The sequence below is a fragment of the Lynx canadensis genome, chromosome F1 (assembly GCF_007474595.2).
Source record: "Lynx canadensis isolate LIC74 chromosome F1, mLynCan4.pri.v2, whole genome shotgun sequence".
Classification (NCBI taxonomy): domain Eukaryota; kingdom Metazoa; phylum Chordata; class Mammalia; order Carnivora; family Felidae; genus Lynx; species Lynx canadensis.
This window is the reverse complement of record NC_044319.2, coordinates 44,317,058-44,338,957: the sequence shown is the minus strand read 5'-3', so window position 1 is coordinate 44,338,957 and position 21,900 is coordinate 44,317,058. Positions and strand designations below refer to the sequence as shown.

The 21,900-nt window shown below is 50.5% G+C and overlaps 2 protein-coding genes across 5 annotated transcripts in view; one reads left to right on the top strand and one right to left on the bottom strand.

Moving 5' to 3' along the window:
* Positions 1-4,131, top strand: part of EIF2D (eukaryotic translation initiation factor 2D) — a 28,707-nt gene extending 24,576 nt beyond the window's left edge. For all 3 annotated transcript variants that reach the window (XM_030302778.1, XM_030302780.1, XM_030302777.1), the window contains 2 exons: positions 2,226-2,400; positions 3,930-4,131. In XM_030302778.1, the coding sequence (XP_030158638.1) occupies positions 2,226-2,400; positions 3,930-4,000 (246 nt within the window). In that variant the 3' untranslated portion in view covers positions 4,001-4,131. The remainder of the gene's footprint in view (positions 1-2,225; positions 2,401-3,929) is intronic.
* Positions 4,132-6,963: 2,832 nt separating this feature from the next.
* RASSF5 (Ras association domain family member 5) overlaps positions 6,964-21,900 on the bottom strand; it is a 66,505-nt gene continuing 51,568 nt past the window's right edge. For both annotated transcript variants that reach the window (XM_030303508.1, XM_030303509.1), the window contains 4 exons: positions 13,003-13,113; positions 11,569-11,866; positions 10,982-11,097; positions 6,964-9,371 (listed from right to left, as the gene is read on the bottom strand). In XM_030303508.1, coding sequence (XP_030159368.1) covers positions 9,219-9,371; positions 10,982-11,097; positions 11,569-11,866; positions 13,003-13,113 — 678 coding nt within the window. In that variant the 3' untranslated portion in view covers positions 6,964-9,218. The remainder of the gene's footprint in view (positions 9,372-10,981; positions 11,098-11,568; positions 11,867-13,002; positions 13,114-21,900) is intronic.

Genomic DNA, 21,900 nt, shown 5'->3' with positions numbered 1-21,900 from the left:
CTATAGAGTTTTGATGGTTGCCTGTCTCACATTTAGGTCTTTCATCCATTTTGAGTTTATTTTTGTGAATGGTGTAAGAAAGTGGTCCAGGTTCATTCTTCTGCATGTCGCTGTCCTGTTCTCCCAGCACCATTTGCTACAGAGACTGTCTTTTTTCCATTGGATACTCTTTCCTGCTTTGTCAAAGATTAGTTGCCTATACATTTGTTAATCCAGTTCTGGGTTCTCTATTGTGTTCCATTGGTCTATGTGTCTGTTTTTGTGCCAATACCATACTGTCTTGATGATTACAGCTTTGTAGTAGAGGCTAAAGTCTGGGATTGTGATGCCTCCTGCTTTGGTTTTCTTTTTCAATATTACTTTGGCTATTCGGGGTCTTTTGTCGTTCCATACAAATTTTAGGATTGTTTGTTCTAGCTTCGAGAGGAATGCTGGTGCAATTTTGATTGGGATTGCACTGAATGTGCAGATTGCTTTGGGTAGTATTCATGTTTTAACAATATTTGTTCTTCCAATCCATGAGCTGGAATGTTTTCCCATTTCTTTGTGTCTTCTTCAATCCCCACTATTTAAAGTGGAGCACTCCTCTGAATTCTATTGTAACCTGAAAGGGTTGTAAAGCAAAAAAAGCAATTACCGTGAATTTATATGGAAAAAATTTTGAGTGTTCCTGGACCCCAAAAATAACTTCTTTTAGGCTTTTCTGATACCTCAGGACACATCTTGCTAACAAATACATAGAATAGATGGAGATAAGGCCCAGATGCTCACAAAGTTCAAAGCTCTGGTGGCTGAGTGTAGTTCCAGGGAAGGAGTGACCGGGGTGTTCTTGCTGCTCGGTGCCTGCTGCCTCTGTGAGGGCTCCCAGAAGACCAATGCCAAATGCTATTTTCCCTTTTCACATTTTTTTTTTTTACAAAAGCGAAAACCCTGTGGATTTGAATCAGCAAAAACAGGTACTAATGTAGGACTTTTCATACCGTGTACTCTGAAAAATCAGGGAATGCTTGTATTAACTTATTTAAACATTAAGTTTTAATATTGATGATTGCAGTTAGAATTGTCCAAAATTAAAATTGGTGCTTTGCAAAATAGGGAGTTATTGTCTCTGGAGGTCCACAAGCAAAGATTGGGCAACCACTTGGGGGAAGATGTAGCCAGGAGTTCATGCATCAGATGGGGGTGCCGAAATAGGTGTGACCTCTGATGTCTTATCAATTCTGAGATTCTCTGGGGCTGGAGTCCCTTGACAGGCCTGGGTTATTTGGAACCTGTAACTTTATCGAGAGCAGCCCTCCCCAGCCCACTCCTGATGGTAACATACTCGACCATCTCTCTCTAGTCACAAATAATGCGAGAGAACTTGTTTCAAAAAGAGAGAATTGTGATTTTAAGTGTTGATGTTCTTTTTATATCTCAAAATGATATATATGTCATTTGTGAAGTTGATGAATAATAGAAAAATGTAATGTGTTCCTGATGAAATGCTTGATATTAAGGAATTATTGTCCATTCATTTTTAGGTGTGATGATGGTTTTGTCTTTGTCTTTGAAAGAACCCTTATCTTTTAGAGATACGTACAAAAGCATTTGTAGATAAAATGATCTGATGTGCAGGAGGATTTGCTTTAAAGTAATATGGACAGGGGTCTAGGTGAATCAAGGTTGGTCCTGAGTTGATAATTGTTGCAGCCAGTGATGGGAACATAGGAGCTCAGTAATCAGTTCTACTTTTATTTATGTTTTTAACTCTTCATAATAAAAGAACTTAAAAAAGATTTTTTTTTAATCTTTATTTATTTTTGAGAGAGAGAGAGACAGAGTGTGAGCAGAGGAGGGGCAGAGAGAGGGAGACACAGAATCCGAAGACAGCTCTGAGCTGTCAGCACAGAGCCTGACATGGGGCTCAAACTCACAAAAGCAAGTTCATGACCTGAGCTGAAGTTGGACGCTTAACTGGCTGAGCCACCCAGGTGCCCCATAAAAGAACTTTTTAAAAAGTTCCCACATGTTACATGTGGGACAGAGAGTATTCCATTAAGTATATATATTGGATGGGATAGAAAGAAACAATAAGCATAAAAATAAAAGTACCATGTGGAGGAAAAGGTACCGTGGGTGTGGGGATGGTGAACATAGAGGGTGGAGAGCTGCGGAGGCTCCAGAAGGCTCCGTGAAGGGGAGGGCCTGTGTTTGCACCTGCCATCAGTCTTCTGTCCCCACAGGTGACTGTGGTCCGGAACTTGGAGGCCTATGGCCTGGACCCGTGTTCAGTGGCCGCCATCCTCCAGCAGCGATGCCAGGCTAGTGCGACCGTCACACCTGCTCCTGGGGCCAAGGACAGCCTGCAGGTCCAGATCCAGGGAAACCAGGTCCATCACCTCAGCCGCCTGTTGCTTGGTGAGCATCCCCTCTGAAGGAGCAGAAATCTTCCCACCAATTCAACTCACGCCAGTCGTCATAATCTTTGTGGCCATATGGTTCTTGGCCAGCAAGAGTTGGAGCTAATACTTGAGCCAGATCCTTTGCCCTGCCCCCCCACCCGGCCCCCCAAATTCAGAGCTCTCTCCACCATGCTCTCGGAGTAGTTTTCTTCCTGGTTCTCCCTTTTATAAAACATCTTTTGAGCATCCAGACTGGGCTAGGTACTTTGCTGGGCTTCATGCAGGCATGATCTCTCTTAATCTGACGATGCTGCAGAACTGTTTCTGTTTTGCAGACGAGGAAACTGAGCTTCAGAGAGATTCAGTACCTTGCCCTGAGATACTCAATTGTTTGGTGTTGTAGCCCAGCTCTGAACTTTGGTTTGTCACACTGTAGAGCCTGAGTTCTTTCTACCACGTCTGGGGCATCCAGCCTCCAGTTTGTCCTCAGTTCACGCCATGTCTGTCTGAGTCAGCTTTCTAAAACAAACGAGATCGCATCACTCTCCTGTAAAAACTCCTTATGCCTTGTCACTGCCTTCAGAATAAGTTCCTCCACTCAGTAAATAAGACCCTCCCAGTCCAGATCATCTTCCCCTCGGGGTCTCTGGCAGCTCTCTCCCCCACCCCTGGGCCTCTGCCATGCTGCCGCCCTTGCTGTTCCCCAGATGTGCCAGGCACATTCACACTTGGTGCTTTTGTCTCTGTTCCCTTCCCGGGTGCGCCCACCCTCCCACAGCCCACATCTGCCCAACCACATCTGGGCTCATTGGCCCAGCTTAGGGGTCAAACAAAGCCTGTCTTAGAGCAGCCCCACTTTTTTCCTGTCCTTAAATTAGCATTTAAGAAATTGCCAATGTATCACTTTCCAGTTGTGTTTATGTTTCTGGTTAGCATCTGCAACTTGGCCAATTTTTCCTAATATTAGCGCTCTGCTAGACGGAGCAACTTAAGTCAGAGACCTTGCCTTCATCCTTTTCGTGCTCAGGGCCTGGCATAGTAAATGCTCAATAAGCAAATGTATTTTAGGGCTTAAGGCAGGACCCTGTAGCTAACTTTTGGAGTTGACCCCTTTAAGTGAAGAATTCCTATCTGAGATACTAAGAAGAAATACAGAGGAAAATAGCCAAGCACATGACTAAACACAGATGCATACATTCTGTCTCATGAGAAAATTATAAATGCCTCAAGTATACCCTAGAAAGTGGCTATCAGTGTGAAAATTGCTAAAATACACATTTCAGCCATGAGGTATAAGGATAAATGGTCCATCCCAGACCGCTTCCCAGAGGAGCTAGGTTTGAGCTGGGTATAGAAGAAGCGGTCACATGATGGAGGTTGATTGAACGGAAGTTCACAACAGAAATGAGCGCACAGTGGGGTGAGAGGGCGGGGAGGTAGCTGTGCCGGTGGGTCAGCCCATGGGGGTGGGGGGCCAAGGGCAGGAGGTGGCAGGGAGGGAGCAGGAGAAGAGCGAGCTTGGAGTTTCTGCTTTTTGGATTGTAGAAGAGTATCAGCTTCCTCGGAAACACATCCAAGGCCTCGAAAAGGCCCCCAAACCTGGCAAGAAGAAGTAACAGACTCTTGTTTCATGCGGACGATCCAGTGGAAATCAAGCTCTGGGCTGGTAATTTATATGAGCATTTTCAGCTTTTACAAATGAAACAATATAATTCTTTACCAAAATAAATTTTTATTCTAATCTAAATCTGATTTCCCTCTTGTTTCCTCCACTTAGCTAAAATGTTGTAGTAAAATTTTCAAGTCATACGCCAATTTAATTGTTTTCTTAATATTTATTTATTTTTGAGAGAGAGAGCACGAGCAGAGGAGAGGCAGAGAGAGAGAGGGAGACACAGAATCTGAAGCAGGCTCCAGGCTCTGAGCTGTCAGCAGAGAGCCCGACGTGGAGCTCGAACTTGCAAACCGTAAGATCATGAGCTAAGCTGAAATTGAGAATCAGATACTTAACTGACTGCGCCACCCAGGTGCCCCAGTCATACGCCAATTTAAATTGACATAAGAGGTTGTTGTGGAGTCCCTTTTCTATACATGTGATTTCAGTGGGTTTAGTGCCTTTCCTGCTTTCAAGGCCAGATGGCCCATCCAAAGCTCAGGCAGGTAGGGACTTCCAGTGTTTTAAAGCCCCTCTAAGCAAATAGTCCACAGCCTCTTGCCCAAAAATAGTCCCTTCACATCTGTAAAGGGTTAGTCGCATAGAAGCAGAACTCAGCTGTTCTCTGCCATGGAGCAAGGCAAAAGAAGAAAGTCTTGGCCCTAAGTTGCAGCAACATTTGGGCTAGATAAAAATAAATCCTAAAAGCACATGGGTTTCTCAACAATAGCGACTTCTTCCCCAGCGCTGGCACGCTGCCACTGGTGATGGTAGATTGTGATGTGGCTGCAGCATGACGGCCTTGTCACAGGGAAGAGCCTTATCCAACAAATGCTTTCTTCAGCCCTGAACTTAACTGGGGACTCATGGAAGAGGTCTTTAGTTGGTCTTCAGAGGATCTGTGAACTCCCTGAAATGGTACACAAGACTTTTTTGTATGATCCTTTTCCTAAGAGAGGTTATCATGCTTTTGCCACATTCCCAGCAGGATCACTGCCAAAAAGGTTCAGAACCACCACGCTGGTCCGGAAGTCACTTCTGTGACCAAAGCTCTCCTTGTACAAAAGGAAGGAACGAGAGCGAGAGAGCGGAGCTGAGAGTCCTTTGGTTTTACCATCAAAAAACAATTAGAGTTCAATTTACTTCTTTCTTTCCTTTCTCATCTCACTGTTTGGTTTTTTTTAACTGAGATAAGAAAGACTTGAACATATGCAAATATTTGCAAATTACCCATCTGGGGCTGGAAAGGAAGAAAGGGATATGAAAGTGCGTGTGTGACACCACCTACCTTTCATTATTAGACCCAGAATAATAGTGCTAGTCACTTGTGACTTGCTGTAGGTAAACCCCTTAATTTTACTAATCCTCTCTCTGCCAGCACGGGCATATGGAACCGAGGAAGGGATTTTGGAAATTGACCCCAAACGAGGTCCTATTACAACAAAACCTTTGGACAGACAGTTTGATCTGAGGGAGTATGGTGTGAATAGTAGTGATGAAATATGGTCCTTATATGAATACAGATAACATGTAGTACTTTATAAGGTTCTTTCACAAACATGATTTGCTTTGCACAGTCTTGGTGGGATTGGAGGCTCAGAGAGGTTGTGTCTTGCCTTGTTGATCTCTGTTAAAGACACAAAGCCAGTAAGCAGTGAGGGTGGGTCTAAAACGAACATCCACTTCTAACTGTGATTTAACCTAGAATTCTGCTAGGACAGTCCTGTCAGGACGTGTGCTTTGGTTTTTCCAGTAATGATGACACATTTGCATTAGGTCATCTTCCCTTTCCCCCTGGTGAACGCCACAGATACATACATGTAAGAAGGCTGGGGAAGGTTAGGCTGTTTAATGAATTGGGGTTTTGTTTGTTGGTTTGTTTGTTTGTTTTTCCTATGTGCTAAGCCAAACACTATCGAGGTCAAATCCATAACTTTGAACTTATTAATCCCATGCTGTTACCAGATGAATTTCAGTGAAAAGCAGAAACTGGTTCATGTCTAGGTTTTGGCAAAGTTACTGAAAGACATACTTCTTGGCGGTCTAGATGAACAAATGTTACAGATGTGCCCCATTCTTGGGTAACTTTAAGAACGTCTATTGGATACAGTGTTCTCTCCTCCAGGGAGATAGGGAGTGAGCTGGCTGTCACCACTGGAAGGCAGGCAGGAATCTCTCTTAACAACTTTATGTGGTTGCTTCTGTGATTACAGAGCTGTTTCTCTGACGGAAGTTAGATAATGCTAATATGAAAGGGTCTTTTTACTCACCTCATTTGCCCTCCTCCAGGTGAGCTGATCTTAAACTCTCAGAGGCACGTCCTATCTGCCTTATTTATTTATTTATTTTTGGTTTATTCATTTTTTGATAGAGACAGAATGTGAGTGGGAGAGAGGCAGAGAGAGGGGGAGACACAGAATCTGAAACGGGCTCCAGGCTCCGAACTGACAGCACAGAGCCCGATGGCGGGGCTCGAACCCACGGACCGTGAGATCATGACCTGAGCTGAAGTCGGACGCTTAACCGACTGAGCCACCCAGGCGCCCATATCTGCCTTATTTTTAAATAATTCGAGAAATAGAAGAATCCTTGTCCACATCAGTAGTCTGTCCTCATGTTTAATCATCTTTAGCTCCAGAAAGCTCCCTCCTCTCTTCTCACTCAGGATCCCCTTCTGTAGCACATCCCCTTTCCCCTCCTGCTCTAGGGGTATGCAGGACAGCCGGTCACCGGGGCAACACCCTCTGGCCCATGCGTCCCGTCCGTTTTCTCCAGATTATCTGAAGAGCAGCCTTCACTCCTCTGTTCGCTGGCAAAAGGGAATGTGACTCTGCCAAGAAGCGCATGCCCTTCCCTGTTCCCACCCTCTCTCCCAGCTCCCAGTTTCCCGGAGATGGTGAAGGCCAAAGGTGTCTCCAGTCTGAATCCTTTTTGCAACAAGCTTTTATTACTTTTTTTTAAACCCATCTAAGAAAGACACTTAAAAAGAAAATATCCTCAAGACAAACACGTACACACTGGGCAACACAAGGGTAGAAGGCACTACCAGCAGTCATACCCACCTCTGGGGGGAAGGGATAATTCACACAGACTATGTTCCGAGGCTCGGGACTCGGCACGGGTCCTGGGTCTAACTGTGCTTTAGATAAAGTCGGAATTTTCCCATAATCTTATTTCATAAACACCCCTATCTCTGTATATATAGCTATATGCCCTTACGTATATATGGACGTGACTTTTTTTTCCTTCTCAAAAATAAAATGGCCACCCCATCAGCGGGAGGCCCTCAGCAGCATTCACAGTGGCTGCAGCAGGAGCCGTGCCTTCCATTAATGTTACAGACATGCAGCATGAAGGAAAAAGGGGCTCTCTACCCACTCCCTTTAATATACAGCAGGGAGAGATTTCTTAAGGGAGGGAAGCGATAAGGCTGAGCAGGAGATGGCAGATAACCAGGGTGTGGGGAGCGGTGGGGGGGGGGGTTTCTCAAAAATCTTGAGCTGCTAGCTCGTCTTCTGCAGCTTTGAAGACGACAGACACAGTTTGGATGACAAGGGGTCAGCATTCCTTCTGGGATCAGGGGCAGTGAGGATGCAGCAAGGGTCAGGGAGGGGACTTCTGAGGCTACACAAGCTGGGGCTCAACCTGACCCAAGCAGGACCTGGGAAGGCAGAGGAGCGAAGAAGTGATCTCTGAGAGGCTGGATGGGAAAACCGGTTTGTCCCTGCTTTGGAAGTTAAAAGTCCTTCTCCCTCCGCACTGGAGTGTCTTCGCAGTCCTGGCTACTCGCTTCAGTTGTTTGGCTAGTTCATTTTTAAGTTTGCACCTGAACGGGGAGCCAGTACAGATGTAAGTTAGGAATCTGACCCACCCTGTCCCTGCGGTTGACATCACTTCTTGGGCGTCAAAGCCCAGGATCTCAGATGGGAAGGTCTTTGACTCTTGCACCAGCCTTGGAGGGAGGGCTCTCCTGCCTTGCCCCCCACACCGCCGTGGGCCACTTCCTGGCAGGAGCAAGCCGGCAGTAGAGCATCAAGCAAATGCACCCTGCTCCTCTCTCTGAAAACAAAAAGGCACTGAGGTCAGCGGGAAGCCAGCCCACAGGCTCACTGAGCGCAGTGCCACGGGCGGGCCGGGCTTCAGAACACAAAAGGACTCCCCTAGTGGCTGAGCTGGAGGTTCCCCGGTCTGTAGTCAAGGCGCCTCCTCTGACAGCACCTGAGTCCTGGCGGAAGCAGACAGGCCGTGCTGCAGCCCAAGGGGGACAGCAAGGCAGCCAGGCCCTCCCCAGCTCGCTAGCTGGGGGAAGGCCAAAGGCAAGTTGGACACACTTCTCTGCGACGTCTCTCGGCTTTCTCAGACCGCCTGATTTCCATTCTCACAGGAGACATTCAAAATGGTGAATGGTTGGTTTCCCTTTGGTGGAAACACATGATGATGATGGCAATGTCAAATTCAAAACTGTAACTTAAAAACAAACACTTGTCTGTTCACGACAAAGACGTGACTGTCACACTTGCGCAGATAACATATGCCTTTGGGTTTACGTGCTTGGACTCTTGAGCGATGAGGGCCAGGGCGGGCTGCGGCTTCTCCGGAAGCCTCCGAGCCGGCCTCAGGCTTTGGTGCTCCCTACCTGAGCATCTGGGGCCAGTGGCTTTATAACCTTCCCTTGAGCATGAACAATGGGCACATTGGGGCAGTGAGGAAACAGTCCTTTTACGAGCATTGTCCTGCTTTCCAGGGCTCAGCTCAGATCTGCTAGAGGAATATGCTACAATTTTTGACTCATAAATAAAGGTCTGTGGGCGGCAAATACGAGAGAAACTGAAGAAGAATAAAAGCCAGAGAAAGAACATAACAGCTCTAAAACCTTTCTTCTTTCCTTTGCCGGCTGGTGCGAACAATTGCGGTTCGGCAATGACAGAGGCAGCCGGTTGGCCTCCGGGAGGATCGCCCAGGACTGAGGCTGCTCTGTCCCCCATCCCCCTCCTCAGCAGCGAGCGGCAGGCAGCGCCTGGCCCGCGTGCACCTGCGCCCCTCAGAGGTTTCGTGCCACATCTGGAACTGCCAGGTGGGCACAAATGCACCCGCCAGAGGTGTCCTGAGAAAAAGTGTCTGTTGCAAAATAATAATCATAAAAGTAAATCCGCGGGCACCAGAAGAGGAAGCAGGACCGGTTACCCAGGTTTGCCCTGGGATTCTCTTAAGGCCTCCTCCAGTTTCTGCCTAAACTTGTCATACTTCTTCTGAACTTGTTGGATTTTGTCCTGCTCCTCTTTTTCCAGGATCGTGAGGAAGTTCTGGAGCTCAGGGATGGAGAAGGCGTCCCACTGCGAGGCACGAGGGAGATGGGGGAGAAACAGAACAGGAGACAGGTCAGAAGCTGCACGACCTGAGGGGCCCACGCTGCCTCCCCGGTTCACACGGTTCACACACGGTTTGCTACCGAATAGGCAAGTGCAGTGGATAAAGCTTGGGTTTCCCTTGTCATACCAGCAACCAAATTTCAAATCCTGGCATCTCATGACCAAGATGTACCAGTCCATGTGCGGTGTTTTATTTGGAGAATCAACCGTCTTCCATTTTCTCTGTAGCAGCTGAGATATGTTCAGATCTCAGATGCTAGAGCCACCCGGGGCCAATGCTGGCCTCTCTAGCTGTCTGCTGTGAGGCGATGAGCGACAGGTTCTCAACGTGCAGACCCCCAAGAGGCAGATGGAGCTGGACTCAGCCCCCAGAGACTGTGTTTCAGCCTGACTCCACCATGGGATCTTGGGCACATCACTGCGCCCTTCTCAGCCTGCTTGTTCATCTGCCACAGGCTTAGGGTCTCCGCCTCCCCGGCTGGCAGAGCAGATAATGAGGTAACATAACCTGTAAAGCTCTGTAGAGCCCGGTTGGCCCAGGCCTGCCCCGATGGGACCTGGCCTCCCGGGACGGAAGGCAAGTGTCACTGCTCTCAGGCTGACCCAGGAGCAGAGCCCCCGCCCCACTGTGGAGCCAGGGGTTTTGACTCCTAAGCTCTTTTGAGCACAAAAGAATATTCAGGTTTATCTAGTTTAATCCCCACATTGCATAACTGAGGAGACCGAAGCCCACAGAGGGAAGGTGGTAGAGCTACTGGGACAGAGCTGCAGCAGCAGAACCGGAATTAGAGCCCCGTCTCTGAACTCCCAGGCCCGTGAGCTTTGCACCAGGCCTGCAGCGTTCAGACATTTTCAGCAGAGTACTTTTTACGAAAATCTGACTCCAGTGTGTAAGTCAGATGGAAGCCCAGCTGCCTGACTGAAGCAGGGAGAGGGGACAGAGCCCTAACACCTGCCTAGATGCCCCGAATCTCCACGGTGACCCCTAACCCTAGGCCTCCACTGAACACAGTGAGCCAAACGCCGAGGATGCTCCCCCACCCTCGGCCACTCCTCCGTGACTCCAACTCCCAAGTATCCCAGGCCGCGCAGGGCGCCAGCCTGATTTCACCCTAGTTCGTGCCACCACACTGCACTCTGATGAACTCCCCTTTGAGGAAGGAGGTCCGTTTTTAAGAGCCAGGAAGAGACACACGGCTCAGTGTGTGTGGCATGGAGCTTGCTGGGCCTCAGGCCATCCTGGAGCAAAACCAACCTGGGCCCGGACACAGGAGCTTCCTAGTGCCCCTCCACCCTGGGTGTTCAGAAATAAAGCCCATGAAATCCTTTCTTTCCACAGACCTTGCCAGACACAGGCGCTGACTTGCATCCCCCAGGATGCTTACAATCCTGGCTTTGGACACTGAACCTCCTTGGCCCAGCACTTACCCCGGCTCTTTCTCAGCCCATTTTCTCAGCTGCCTCCACAGGGCCCCCAGCTATGCTGGGTAGGGAGGATGACGCCCACGAGGGCGCCCCATCCAGTGTGCCCTGAGGGCTGGGTTTGTGCAACCAGCAAAGGGGCCCAGACCTACCTCCACCTCTCCAGTTTCATTCTCCTTGAGCACAAAGCTGAGGACGTCATTGTCAGGCCCAGCCAGCAAGCGCAGGTACAGGGGGCAATCAGCGATAGAGAGTTTCTGGAAGAGCACTGCAAACCAAGAGAGGGAGTTAGGGGCTCATCGGAGGTGGGGAGGAGGACAGACCCGGAAATAAGACGCAGGGTGGTTATAACTGGAAGTAGCCAACCTTCCAACCTAATGAAATGAACCTGATGAGAAGACATAGGGAGTGACCTTTTATTTTTGGTGTCTGCTGAGAGTTGGAAACTTGTTTCCACTTGCATCACCTCCCAAAAGATTAGCAGTGGCAGGCGGGTGCTCTCCCATTCCACAGATCAGGAAGTGGGAGCCCAGGGTGTGGGTTTCCTGCAGTCATGTATAAAGTGAGGGGCACCGAGAGCAGGCGCGTGCTCCCCGTCCAGCTCTCTGCCCAGAGTGCCTGTGTGGCCCTTCCACGTGGCTGGAGTGCAGTGCCCAGAGGAAGCCCAGTCCTCCCACCCAAGTCTGGCAGGGGTTCAGTGGGAGAGGTGGTTTCTGGCCGGGAGCTTGCTCTCTCATACCTTGCCCGTCCTTGTGTATCCGCTTAAAAAGTGCAAACTTCTGGGGATTGTCCACAACCATGAACTTCTTGAGCAGCCCCTGGATGACCTCACTGACCGTGGTGGTGCTACTGATGTGCAGCTGCTTGATGGCATCCAGAGGAAGATAGAAGGACGTCCGCTTGTCCGTGGTGGCCGCCAGGTTCACTTCCTTGATGGCATCGTAGATGGACTGGGGCCGGATCCCCGCAGGCACGGTCACTGGCCGCCGAAGTTTCAAATGCACTTTGATGAAACCCGTGTAGGTGCCATCTTCACTCTGAGGAAGAAGGTGGGGGGTGCCCATGGGTCAGCTCCGGTCTGACTTGCATGATCCTAGCTGCCACTCTGGCCCACTGCCCTGGATCGGGGGCAGGGGGTGGGGTGGTTGCAGAGGCCTTTCCTAATAACAGTGCTATCCCAGTCAGCCCCCCACCTGTCTCCCCGAGTTCCTTCCCATCTCTGCTGACCTGGAGGTGCTGGAGGGCAGAGACACTGTCCCCCTGCCAGCCCCGCATCGGGCCAAGAGAAGGCACGCAGTATCCAGCAACCAGGGGGACACGAGGAGCTGCCGTGGCTTTCGCTCTGGGGGCTCAGGCTCCCTGTCCCAATCCCCTGCCTTTGGTGAGTCCCCACTCCTGGGAGGCAGGGTCTGGAGAGTCCTCTCTAGTTTGCCCCTCCAAACCAGGGAGGAGCAGGAAGGCTCTGTAAAGAGGCCCCTGGAGAACCAGCCCACTGGATTTCCTCCTGTATTTCTTTCCAAACCAGCAGCCTGCAAGACTTAACGCCCAGGTCCACCGGAGACTGGATTTTCTAGCGTGCCCTCTGGCCAAAGCCCCCAGAGCCAGTTGCTACCAGCCTCCAGCAGGGGGCAGCGTTCTTCTACCTTCTCCTCCCCTTCCCTTCCCACTGAAGATGGCCTTCGCTAGCCTGGCACAGAGTCGGTGCCTCCCTGCTCAGAGCGCTGCACAGTCCAAGGAAGCCTCCTGAGACGCAGGCTGTAACGGTACAACAACCAAGAGGGAGAGGACGAGGAGCTGCGAACCGCCCTTGTGAGGCCTTCCTGAGGGCGGAGCAGTACCAGGTCACTCTATGTTACTTAAATCTCAGGACAGCTTCGACAAGTGGGCACCAATATCTCTTTCACACTGAAGCTCAGGGACGTTAAGAAGGTTCCCAAAGCGAAAAGTGGGAAGAGCCAGAGACAGATTTGGATCTTATTCTAAAGCCCATTCTTCCCTGCAGCCCCGGGGGTGGGTCCCTGACCGCCTGGGTTCTCAGCCTTGCACAAGCCCCCAGGCCTGGGGTAAGGGGAGGGGCCTCAGAAGGGCCGCCCCAGAACCTAGAGGGGGAGCAGGGGAGCCCAAGTGGCCGGGGGCGTGGCCGGGGTCGTGGATGGGGGCGGGCGCGACGCACCAGCTTCATGCCCAGGCAGTTCTTCTCCCGGGTATTGTAGCTGTCAATCTTCTGCTTGATCTCCTGCAGTGTGGGCGGGCGCTGCGTCTCCTCCGGGGGTTTACAGACATTCTGGAACACAGAAGTGAGAGTGGGCACACAGTGGATGAGAAAGGGTAGGGGCACACCCTCCCAAAGGCCTCCCTGACCAAGCATAGGGAGCACCAGCCCCACGGGGTAAAAACTAATTCCATGGGCTCACGGTGAGAACAATCAGAGGTCAAATTCCAGCGGTGCCACTGCCTAGCCGGGCCAGCCCTGGGGAAATAGCTCTAAACCTCAGTCTCCTCACCTGTGAAATGGGAACAATAACTACCCTTCAGGCTTGCTGTGAGACTAATATGAACATGCCCAGCACATGGGCACCGACCACAAATCTGGTGAATGAGCAGAGCAGCATTGGCTCACAGAGGGTTGCTATGGAAAACATAGCCTTTAGATGCTAAGGGAGATGCAGAGAAATGCAAGCCGGGGTCCATCTCCTCAAGGAAGTAACAATAGAGCTGGAGAGAAAGGAATGTACACACAGTCCCAGCATATGCTGATGGGAAGGACAGTAATTTACCCAGACCCAGGGGACCAAGGGCACGTGAGCATCAGTTCAGGCCCCACATCACCAGCCACAGAATTTTGCACATAATTCAGTTCAGCTGATCCTTGAACAATACAGGTTTGAACTGCATGGATCCACTTATACACCAATTCTTTTTCGATAAATACAGTCCAGTGCTGTAAATGTATTTTCTCTCCCTTATGATTTTCTTCATAACATTTTCTTTTCTCTAGCTCACTTTATTGTAAGAATGCAGTGTATAATACACATAACATACAAAACTGAGTTAATCGACTGTTCATGTTATTGGTAAGGTTTCCGGTTAACAGTAGGCTATCAGTGGTGAAGGTTTGGGGATGTCAAAAGTTATACTCGGATTTTTTATTGTGCAGGGGGTCAGCGCCCCCAACCCTGATGTTGCTCAGGGGTGAACTGTATATATTTGTCAAACAAATGAGTGAACCAGAAAGGGACAGGGGGCTGTCCTTCTACAATAATTGAAAGAATCAGCCTCCTCTCCTGGAGCATGGGGACAACCAACATGTTCTCAGCACCCCCTCTGTGGTGAGAACTTGGCATGCACGGTCTCTTCATCCTCATGAACCAGAACTCTGTGAGATGAAGTTTATTACCTACATTTTACAAGTGAGACAACCAGGACTAAGGAGTTTTCAGTAAGTTGCCTAGAGCCCTGTCCATATGTGCAGAACTGAGAGGAAATTCCCGGGCTGTTCTGTTGAGTCCTTCCCAAGGGCTCCCCTGGTGCCCTCTCCCCCTAGGGAAGGGTAAGGGAAGAACAAAACTGAAGAAGAAGCTGGGGGTCAGTGTCCTTCACGCTGTGGAGGGGGTTCAGGGGTGAATTCTGGGGTCTCGGCAACTCTGTCCCTCGTTATTTCCCTGCATTTCTCCCAACCTCCCTGCCGCCCAGCTTCTCAATCTTGTCTCCATGCTGCCTGTGTGTGGCCCGGAGTGCAGGAGCCATGGTTTGGGAAAAACCCACCCAGAACTCGCCTGATTTTAGAAATCTAGCAGACTCAACGCGGATCAGAATTCTCCTTTGGCAAATGAGGAAACAGGCCCAGAGAGGCGGAGCGTCTGTGTTCTCCTGGCTGCCTCCCTGACACTACCCTTCAGGGGTGTGGTTTGGTGGGGGAACTTCACACCCACCCTGTCACGGCAACACCACCCAGTTGAACACAATGGGCGCCCCCAACAGAGCCCGCCCTGGCTGTCCTCCCTCCAGCAGGCTGTCCATGGAGATTGGGCACACCCGGCAGGATGCCCTCACTTCCTCCTCCTGCTTTCCCACCCCCCTCCCCGGGGCCGATAACATGTTCTGTGGCTGCTGTGGTGAGCTGGCGTGGCGCCCACCCCCGCCCCTCTGCATGGAGATAAGCCCACACCCCTTTTCCATCGCAGCATCTTCCCTTGGCTTGTCTGCTCCCCCCTGTACTATTCCTCAGGGGTCCTGAAAATAACAGCATTGTGCTACGTGCTTTCACATACCTTCTCTCACATACCACCTACGCTACTCCCATTTTACAGATTATAAAACTGAGGCTTAGAGGGGTTAAGGAACAGATCTGTGGTCCCACTGCTAGTAAGCAGCTGAGTAGGGCCTGGAGAGCAGAGCCCATCTAAATCTGCAGCCCATGTTCTTCTCGATTCACCACCTGGCCACTCTAGGCAGCTTCTGCCACTCCCATAATGCCCGCTGAAATTCCACCCCTCCAGGCTGGGGTGTGCAGCTGTTAAACCGAGGCCTATAAACTATGGGACCTGTGAAACATTCATCCAAGGTGTATCTGATGAGTGGGCCAGGCCCCAGAGGCATCAGGACCCACGGGCACCGCAACACCTGCGAAGACGTCAAGGAGGGACTTCTCATCCCGCAAGTGGGATGTAGCTGCCAGGAGTCAGGACCCACCCTTTTCCTACGTGGCCGCTCAGGCTCTTGAACTGGACCTTGATCCCATCGAAGACCACCCAAGGGGGAGCACAGGCCAGGGCATCTCCTGTTTGCTTGAGGTAAGTAGCAGGTGATACGAGCCTCACAGAGTGTCTTCTTCATTCACTGTCAATTCATTAACCCAGCTCCTCAAACGGAGCTCCTGATTCCTCATCCATTCCCACAGTTAGTTCCTGGAGACACACACTGCCCCAGAAACCCTCCCAACCCTCCCCACAGCGGGGCTCACCCCTACGGGGCCACGTGTGCCTGGCGGAGGCTCAGCCCTGGGAGCTTCCGGCCAGAAAGACCAGTCATCTGGTTACTACCATGTGCTCCCCCCTTTCCAGCCGTGAAGCACGCAGGCTGTCCCCTCCTCAAGAGTTCACAGCTTTCTCAAACTTGTCTACAAAAAAAAAAAAAGTTAAATGATGGAAAGCAAACTCTCGAAGCTCCTGAAAGATCTCCTCTCATAGCTTCCAACTGGCTACAGCCATTTCCCTGTCAGAAAAGGCAGCTGTGTCACAGCTTGCAAAAGCCGATTGTTCCGGGCTTGGGTCTGTACACAGCAAGAGACAGAGCTACTGTGACTGAAGGTTTCTTCTTCTTCCTGTTCCCCTTTCCTTCAGCAGATAACCCATCTATCCGCCCCCTTTCCCGCCACAAACCTGGGGAAGTGACGCAAGCAGCCGAGGTCACCCCTTCCAGGACTGATGCAAAAGACAGGCATCCTGGTCTCCCCGCCCCGTCGGAAGTGCCAGGAACCCTGTGTGGCCAACACGTGGAGTCCCCCAGCCTGGTGTGTCAGCACCTGGGGCCGCTATGCCTGCCGCCCAGACTGCATCTGCCAGACGAGATCTGACCCATGGATTGGAGGAAGCACCTGCCAAAGCAGGCCAGCCAGCGAGCCAGCCAGCCACAGCCACGGGAGCTCACTAATCCCTTCCTTCCCAGGGATGATACAGAAGCGAGGCCAGTGGTTCTTTCTTTCCTTTTTTTTTTTTAATTTTTTTAATGTTTATTTATTTATTTTGAGAGAGAGAGAGAGTGCAAGCAAGGGAGGGGGCAGAGAGAGACGGAGAGAATCCCAAGCAGGCTCTGCACTGTCAGCCCAGAGCCTGATGTGGGGTCCGAACCCACAAACCATGAGATCATGACCTGAGCCAAAATCAGGAGTCAGATGCTCAACCGACGGAGCCACACCCAGGTGCCCCTAGGCCCATGGTTCTTAAATTTGGCTACACACGGAATCATCTAGGGGATCTCTAAAAACACTGGGCTCCATCCTGGAGATTCTGATTTATGGCCTGGGGTCCAGCCTGGGCAGAGGGTCCAGCCTGGGGTCCAGCCTGGGCAGAGGTAATTCTGATGTTCAGCAGTGTTTGAGAAGAACTGGTATAGACCCCTCGCAGCCCATTTCAGATCCTAAGGGTCGCCATCCAGCAGCAGAATTAACACTTGGCCACCTACAGATGTTCACTGCCCGGAGGTTTACCTAAAAGGAAGTATCTGCTCTGTGAACAAGGTCAATAATACAGTAATCTTCAGAGGGTAAGGCAAAGACCTCAATTTCTATTCACCTGCCAGATTTTCAAGTCCTCAAAGTGAAAGATTTGTTTCCGTTCACGGGTACAAAGCTAGAAACCACGCAGCTAGCGTTTTGTCTCCTAGGTTAGCCCAAGATGGAGACAGAACGGGAACTCACTCTGATTGAACGAATACCGGCATCGGCCTGCGAGGTGTCCCTCGTAGGGGGTTTACACATCTCGGTGCATCTGGCATGGAATTCATCCGCTCTGATTAAGCCGCTGGCATCGGTGGCAGATGGTTTAGCTGCTCCCGATGCAGCTGGCACATCCAAGACACTGGTGAAAAATAGGTTTGTGCTCCCACATCCTAAACTATGGAAAGGGCTGCGTTGCCTCTCAGGGCTCAAGTTTATTAGGGTACAGCCACGTGAAGAGGCTAGCTGCTAGGGGTCAGAACAGAAATGCTCCCCCGAGAGAGTGATCCTCAAACTTTTCTATTAAAATATCACAGGGGCGCGTGGGTGGCTCAGTCGGTTGAGCGTCGGACTCTTGGTTTCGGCTCAGGTCGTGATCTCACAGTTTCGTGAGTTCAAGCCTCATGTTGAGCTCTGCGCTGACAGCTCAGAGCCTGGAGCCTGCTTTGGATTCTGTGTCTCCCGCTCTCTCTGTCCCTCCCCCATTGGCTCTCTCTCTCTCTCTCTCTCAAAAATAAATAAACATTAGAAAATATTATCCTTAACATCAAAGTTAAGAGGACCATCCCTGTGGTCTGGGGCCTGTCTCAGAGCAGATTTACCTGAAGTTGAATTTTACTTTAAGAAGAAACCCAGGGGTGCGTGGGTGGCTCAGTTGGTTAAGGGTCTGACTCTTGATTTCGGCTCAGGTCATGACCTTGTGGTTCATGAGTTCAAGCCCCCCATCAGGTTCCGTGCTGACAGTGCACAGCCTGCTTGGGATTCTCTCTCTCTCCCTCTATCTCTCTGCCCCCTCCCATGCTTTCTCTCTCTCTCTGTCTCTGTCTCTCTCAAAAATAAGTAAAAAAATAAAACTTAAAAAAAAAAAAAAGAAACCCAAACATTGGTTAACTCTGCATTCTTTTTTTATTAAAGTTTTTTTTTAATTTATTTATTTTGAGAGAGACAAAGAGAGCATGAGCGGGGGAGGGGCAGAGAGAGAATCCCAAGCAGCCTTTGTGCTATCGGCACAAAGCCCCACCTGAGGCTTGAACTCAGGAACCATGAGATCGTGACCTGAGCCAAAATCAAGAGTCAGACACCTAACCGACTGAGCAACCCAGGTGCCTCTAACTGCGTTCTAATCAATGACACATGTCTTGATTTTGGTCACTGGGGAAGAAGAGGCTCTGAGTGAGTCCTGTGGCTTCTAGTATCCCCAAGTGGACACAGGACAGCCCGTCAAAGCCCCAGCAACAAGGGGGCCCCAGGGTGAGCAGTGAGCTGAGGAGAATCAGATACATTCTGATACATCAGATACCTTCATGCCATTTTTTTTCTTGACCCGAATCACACAAACTTCATTTTTGCCAAAAATTTCACTCTCCCTCTTGTCAAACTCCTCAGCCTCTTCTCCCTTCATGATGTTTTCATCGTATCGCTCCCATCTGCCCACCTGAGGTCCTTCAACCTGCCCCGGCCTCTCTGACCACTCCTGCCTTGAATGATGGTGATGATGACCATCCCTTATTTTATTTATTTACCAGCTACGTATGCCAGGCAGCACTCTGATCACTTGGCATGTGTTAGTTCACTTCATCCTCCCCACAAATGCATGGGAATGCCCATTTCACAGATGAGGAAACTGAGCACCAGCAAGGTTAAAGCGAACCCACACCTAAAGCTAGCACTATTCCATCTGGCACTTCAATACTCATCTACTTATATTAACCTCCAAGTAGACTATCTCTCTATCTTGAGTTGTCTTCTCAGCTAGAGTGAATTTTCTTAATGACCTACACCATGCTTCTATTTATTCTCTGTGCCCAGCGGCACCAAGCATGAAATGGATAATAGGTACTTGCTCAAGAACCTTCAATGGCTCCTTATTGCCTACAAGGAGTAGGGGGAAAGATCTTATTTCTCCCTAGGAATTACAGAGCAATGAGCCTTGGATTTCAGTGTAGACTGAGTTCCGTAAGAGAAGCACCCATACCTGTCTTATCCATCACGGCGTCCCAGAGCCTAGATGCAGCTCGGAACAAGTAGAGGCTGAGGAAATACCTGCAGGATGGACAGAAGCATGCATTTGGGTTCTGATCCCCATTACTAACTAAGTGATCTTGAGGAAATCCGGTAACCTCCTTAAGCCTCAGCTTTATCTGTCAATTTGAAATACAAATCCTTTATTGCCTGATAGGATCCATGCCAAGGCAAGACCAAATGAGATAATGGGTGCAAAAACCGTTTTGGAAATTATCAAACCCATCCAAAGGCACATATGGTTACGGTCATCCCAGGCTTACAAAGTCCTACCCCTATGAGCCAGTCTCATTTCTCATTTTCCTTGAGCACTTAATCAGGCTTGACCACCATGCCATAGAGTTTGTTGGCTCTGGTGGCTGGCAAACTTTTTCTGCAGAGGGCCAGGTAGTAAATACTGTAGGTTTTGCTGGCCATACAGTCTTTGTTGTAACTACTTAACTCTGCCACTGTAGCACAAAGCAGCCGCAGGACAAGCATGGCTATGTTTCAATAAAACTTTATTTATGGCATCCGGTGCATGAGCAGTAGTTTGCTCACCTCTGCTCTACACCATTGGGCGGTTCCTCCTGCTTAGAATACACAGCTCCCATCTCCCCTGGTGCCATCGCCCATGGCGGTGTCCTCACTCTCCACTCTCCTACCATAGGAGATCTCCGACATTTTCATTCCCAATTGGAGGAAGGCATATACAGGTTTGTACCGGATGCTGCCTTTCTTCTGAATGATACTCTTGCCGACAGCCATGTACTTCCTGTGTTTCCTCACACCCCTGGTCCTCACTCTCACTTAATGGACATGTTGTGCAAGTGGGCAAAGGCTTCATCGCTTCATTGGAGTTGTGCTTACTGTCTTTCTGTCTCCCATGAGGAGGCAACAGGCTGGCTGAGGAAGGGATGCCCGTGGGCAGCAGGGCTCACGCACTGGCTCGGGGACTGACTCCCAAACCCCAGCCCCGTGGCCCCGAAGCCTCAGATTCCTGTCGTCGCCAAGCTGCAAATTACCACATGCCACGGGCCTCTGCAGCTGCTGGCTGACAAATCCACTACTACAAGGACCACGGAGGTGTCTTCACAGCCTGTGCGGCTGCATTTGGATCTAATTATATGCTGCCTTTTATTGTTTAATTATTATTTCACATGTGTTAATCCCATCTTCCCAATTACATGCTCCCTGGAGGGAGACAGACCTGATGTCTGATGATGGTGCTTCTGTCCTACCCCTTGCAAGGCTCCGCAGAGCTCCGCGGTGACCTCCGAGGAGGAGGCAAGGAGAGGGTGGAGTAGACTGGGTGGCGCCCGGCCCAGGGACACAGGGCATGTCCTGCTGACCGGCACCCCGAGAGGCTGATGCCAAGGCAGGGCCGCAAGGGCCGCGGGCTTCGGCTGGCTGGCCAGCCCCGTGGCTCAGCTCTTTACGGCTTCCTGGTAGGAACCAGTGCAACACCGTCATGACCGACGGCCTCCGGCAAGTCACTTCCCCTCTCGGGGCCTCAGTTTCCTCATCTGTGAAATCACGAAGTGAGACCCCTTTGCAGCTCTACGAGTTTACATTGGAGGGTGGCTTCTTTCGTCACTGCTTCCTCTTCTATTTCAGAGAGCTGGGGGTGGGGGTGGGGCCCCCTCGGAGGACGGCTGGGCTTGCCCGAAATGCAGTGGTAATGACTGTCATAAGATGGTATGAGAACGCGTCTCACCTCTACAGCCTTACTTGTCTCACCACTGGCCACTTGCTTTCTCTACTCGTCTGTAAGTCACCGTGTGAGCCAAACTCAAGTAGCTTTACACCTTCCTAGCTCACACAACCCAAGGAAACAAAACAAAAACTATCCCGGAAGCCATTCACCATGAGTCTTTGCCACACTTCCTCTTTCTCAGCTCTTAGCAAATCTGCCAGCAGCCACTCTCTCGCCCCTTGGAAACCAACCCCAGGCCTATGTCGGGAGAGGGGAGAGCCTCGGCGAGGCCTTCCTGCATGAGAAGGACATCTGTGGACACCTCGCACCTACCCTGCTGCCCAACAGCGGCACGGGCCCCACACACCTGATGTTTCTGTTAAGCCTATCCTGAATAGGAACCTTAGAGGAAAGGGGCAGACACCCCTCTGCCTGGGCTGGGAACGCCCTGCTCAAAGCCCAGACCACATTCAAGGCTCATTGGTCCCTTGGTGACAGCCTCAACTAGATGGGAAAGAGGAAGCCCCACAGGGTCTCACCACAGGGCCCCCTTCCAGATCGCAGATGGTCCGTGTTCTGGAATGATTGTCCCAGCCTCACCCTGGGCAGTGAAGGGGTTGATTCCCCCAGATCCTTCCATGGAGCTGTCCAATGTCCCAGAAGTAAAAGGATTGGAAACTCCTGAACTGTGTTCTCCAGTAGGTTATTCCCATCAGAAGGAAGGGGCGGGCTTCATCACGGAGCCAATCCCTACAAGCAGAGCCATGCAGAATTTGAGCTGCTCTGGGGAGGGCGGGGGAGGTAGAGGAGCAGGAAATAAAAAGGGGGTGGGACATGAGAAACTGGAAAGAGACTGAAGTCCCCAAAGACAAAACTGTAGAGCAGATGGTCAACGCAGACAGTCAGTCAACAGTAACTGATTGAGTTGCCCATGGGGT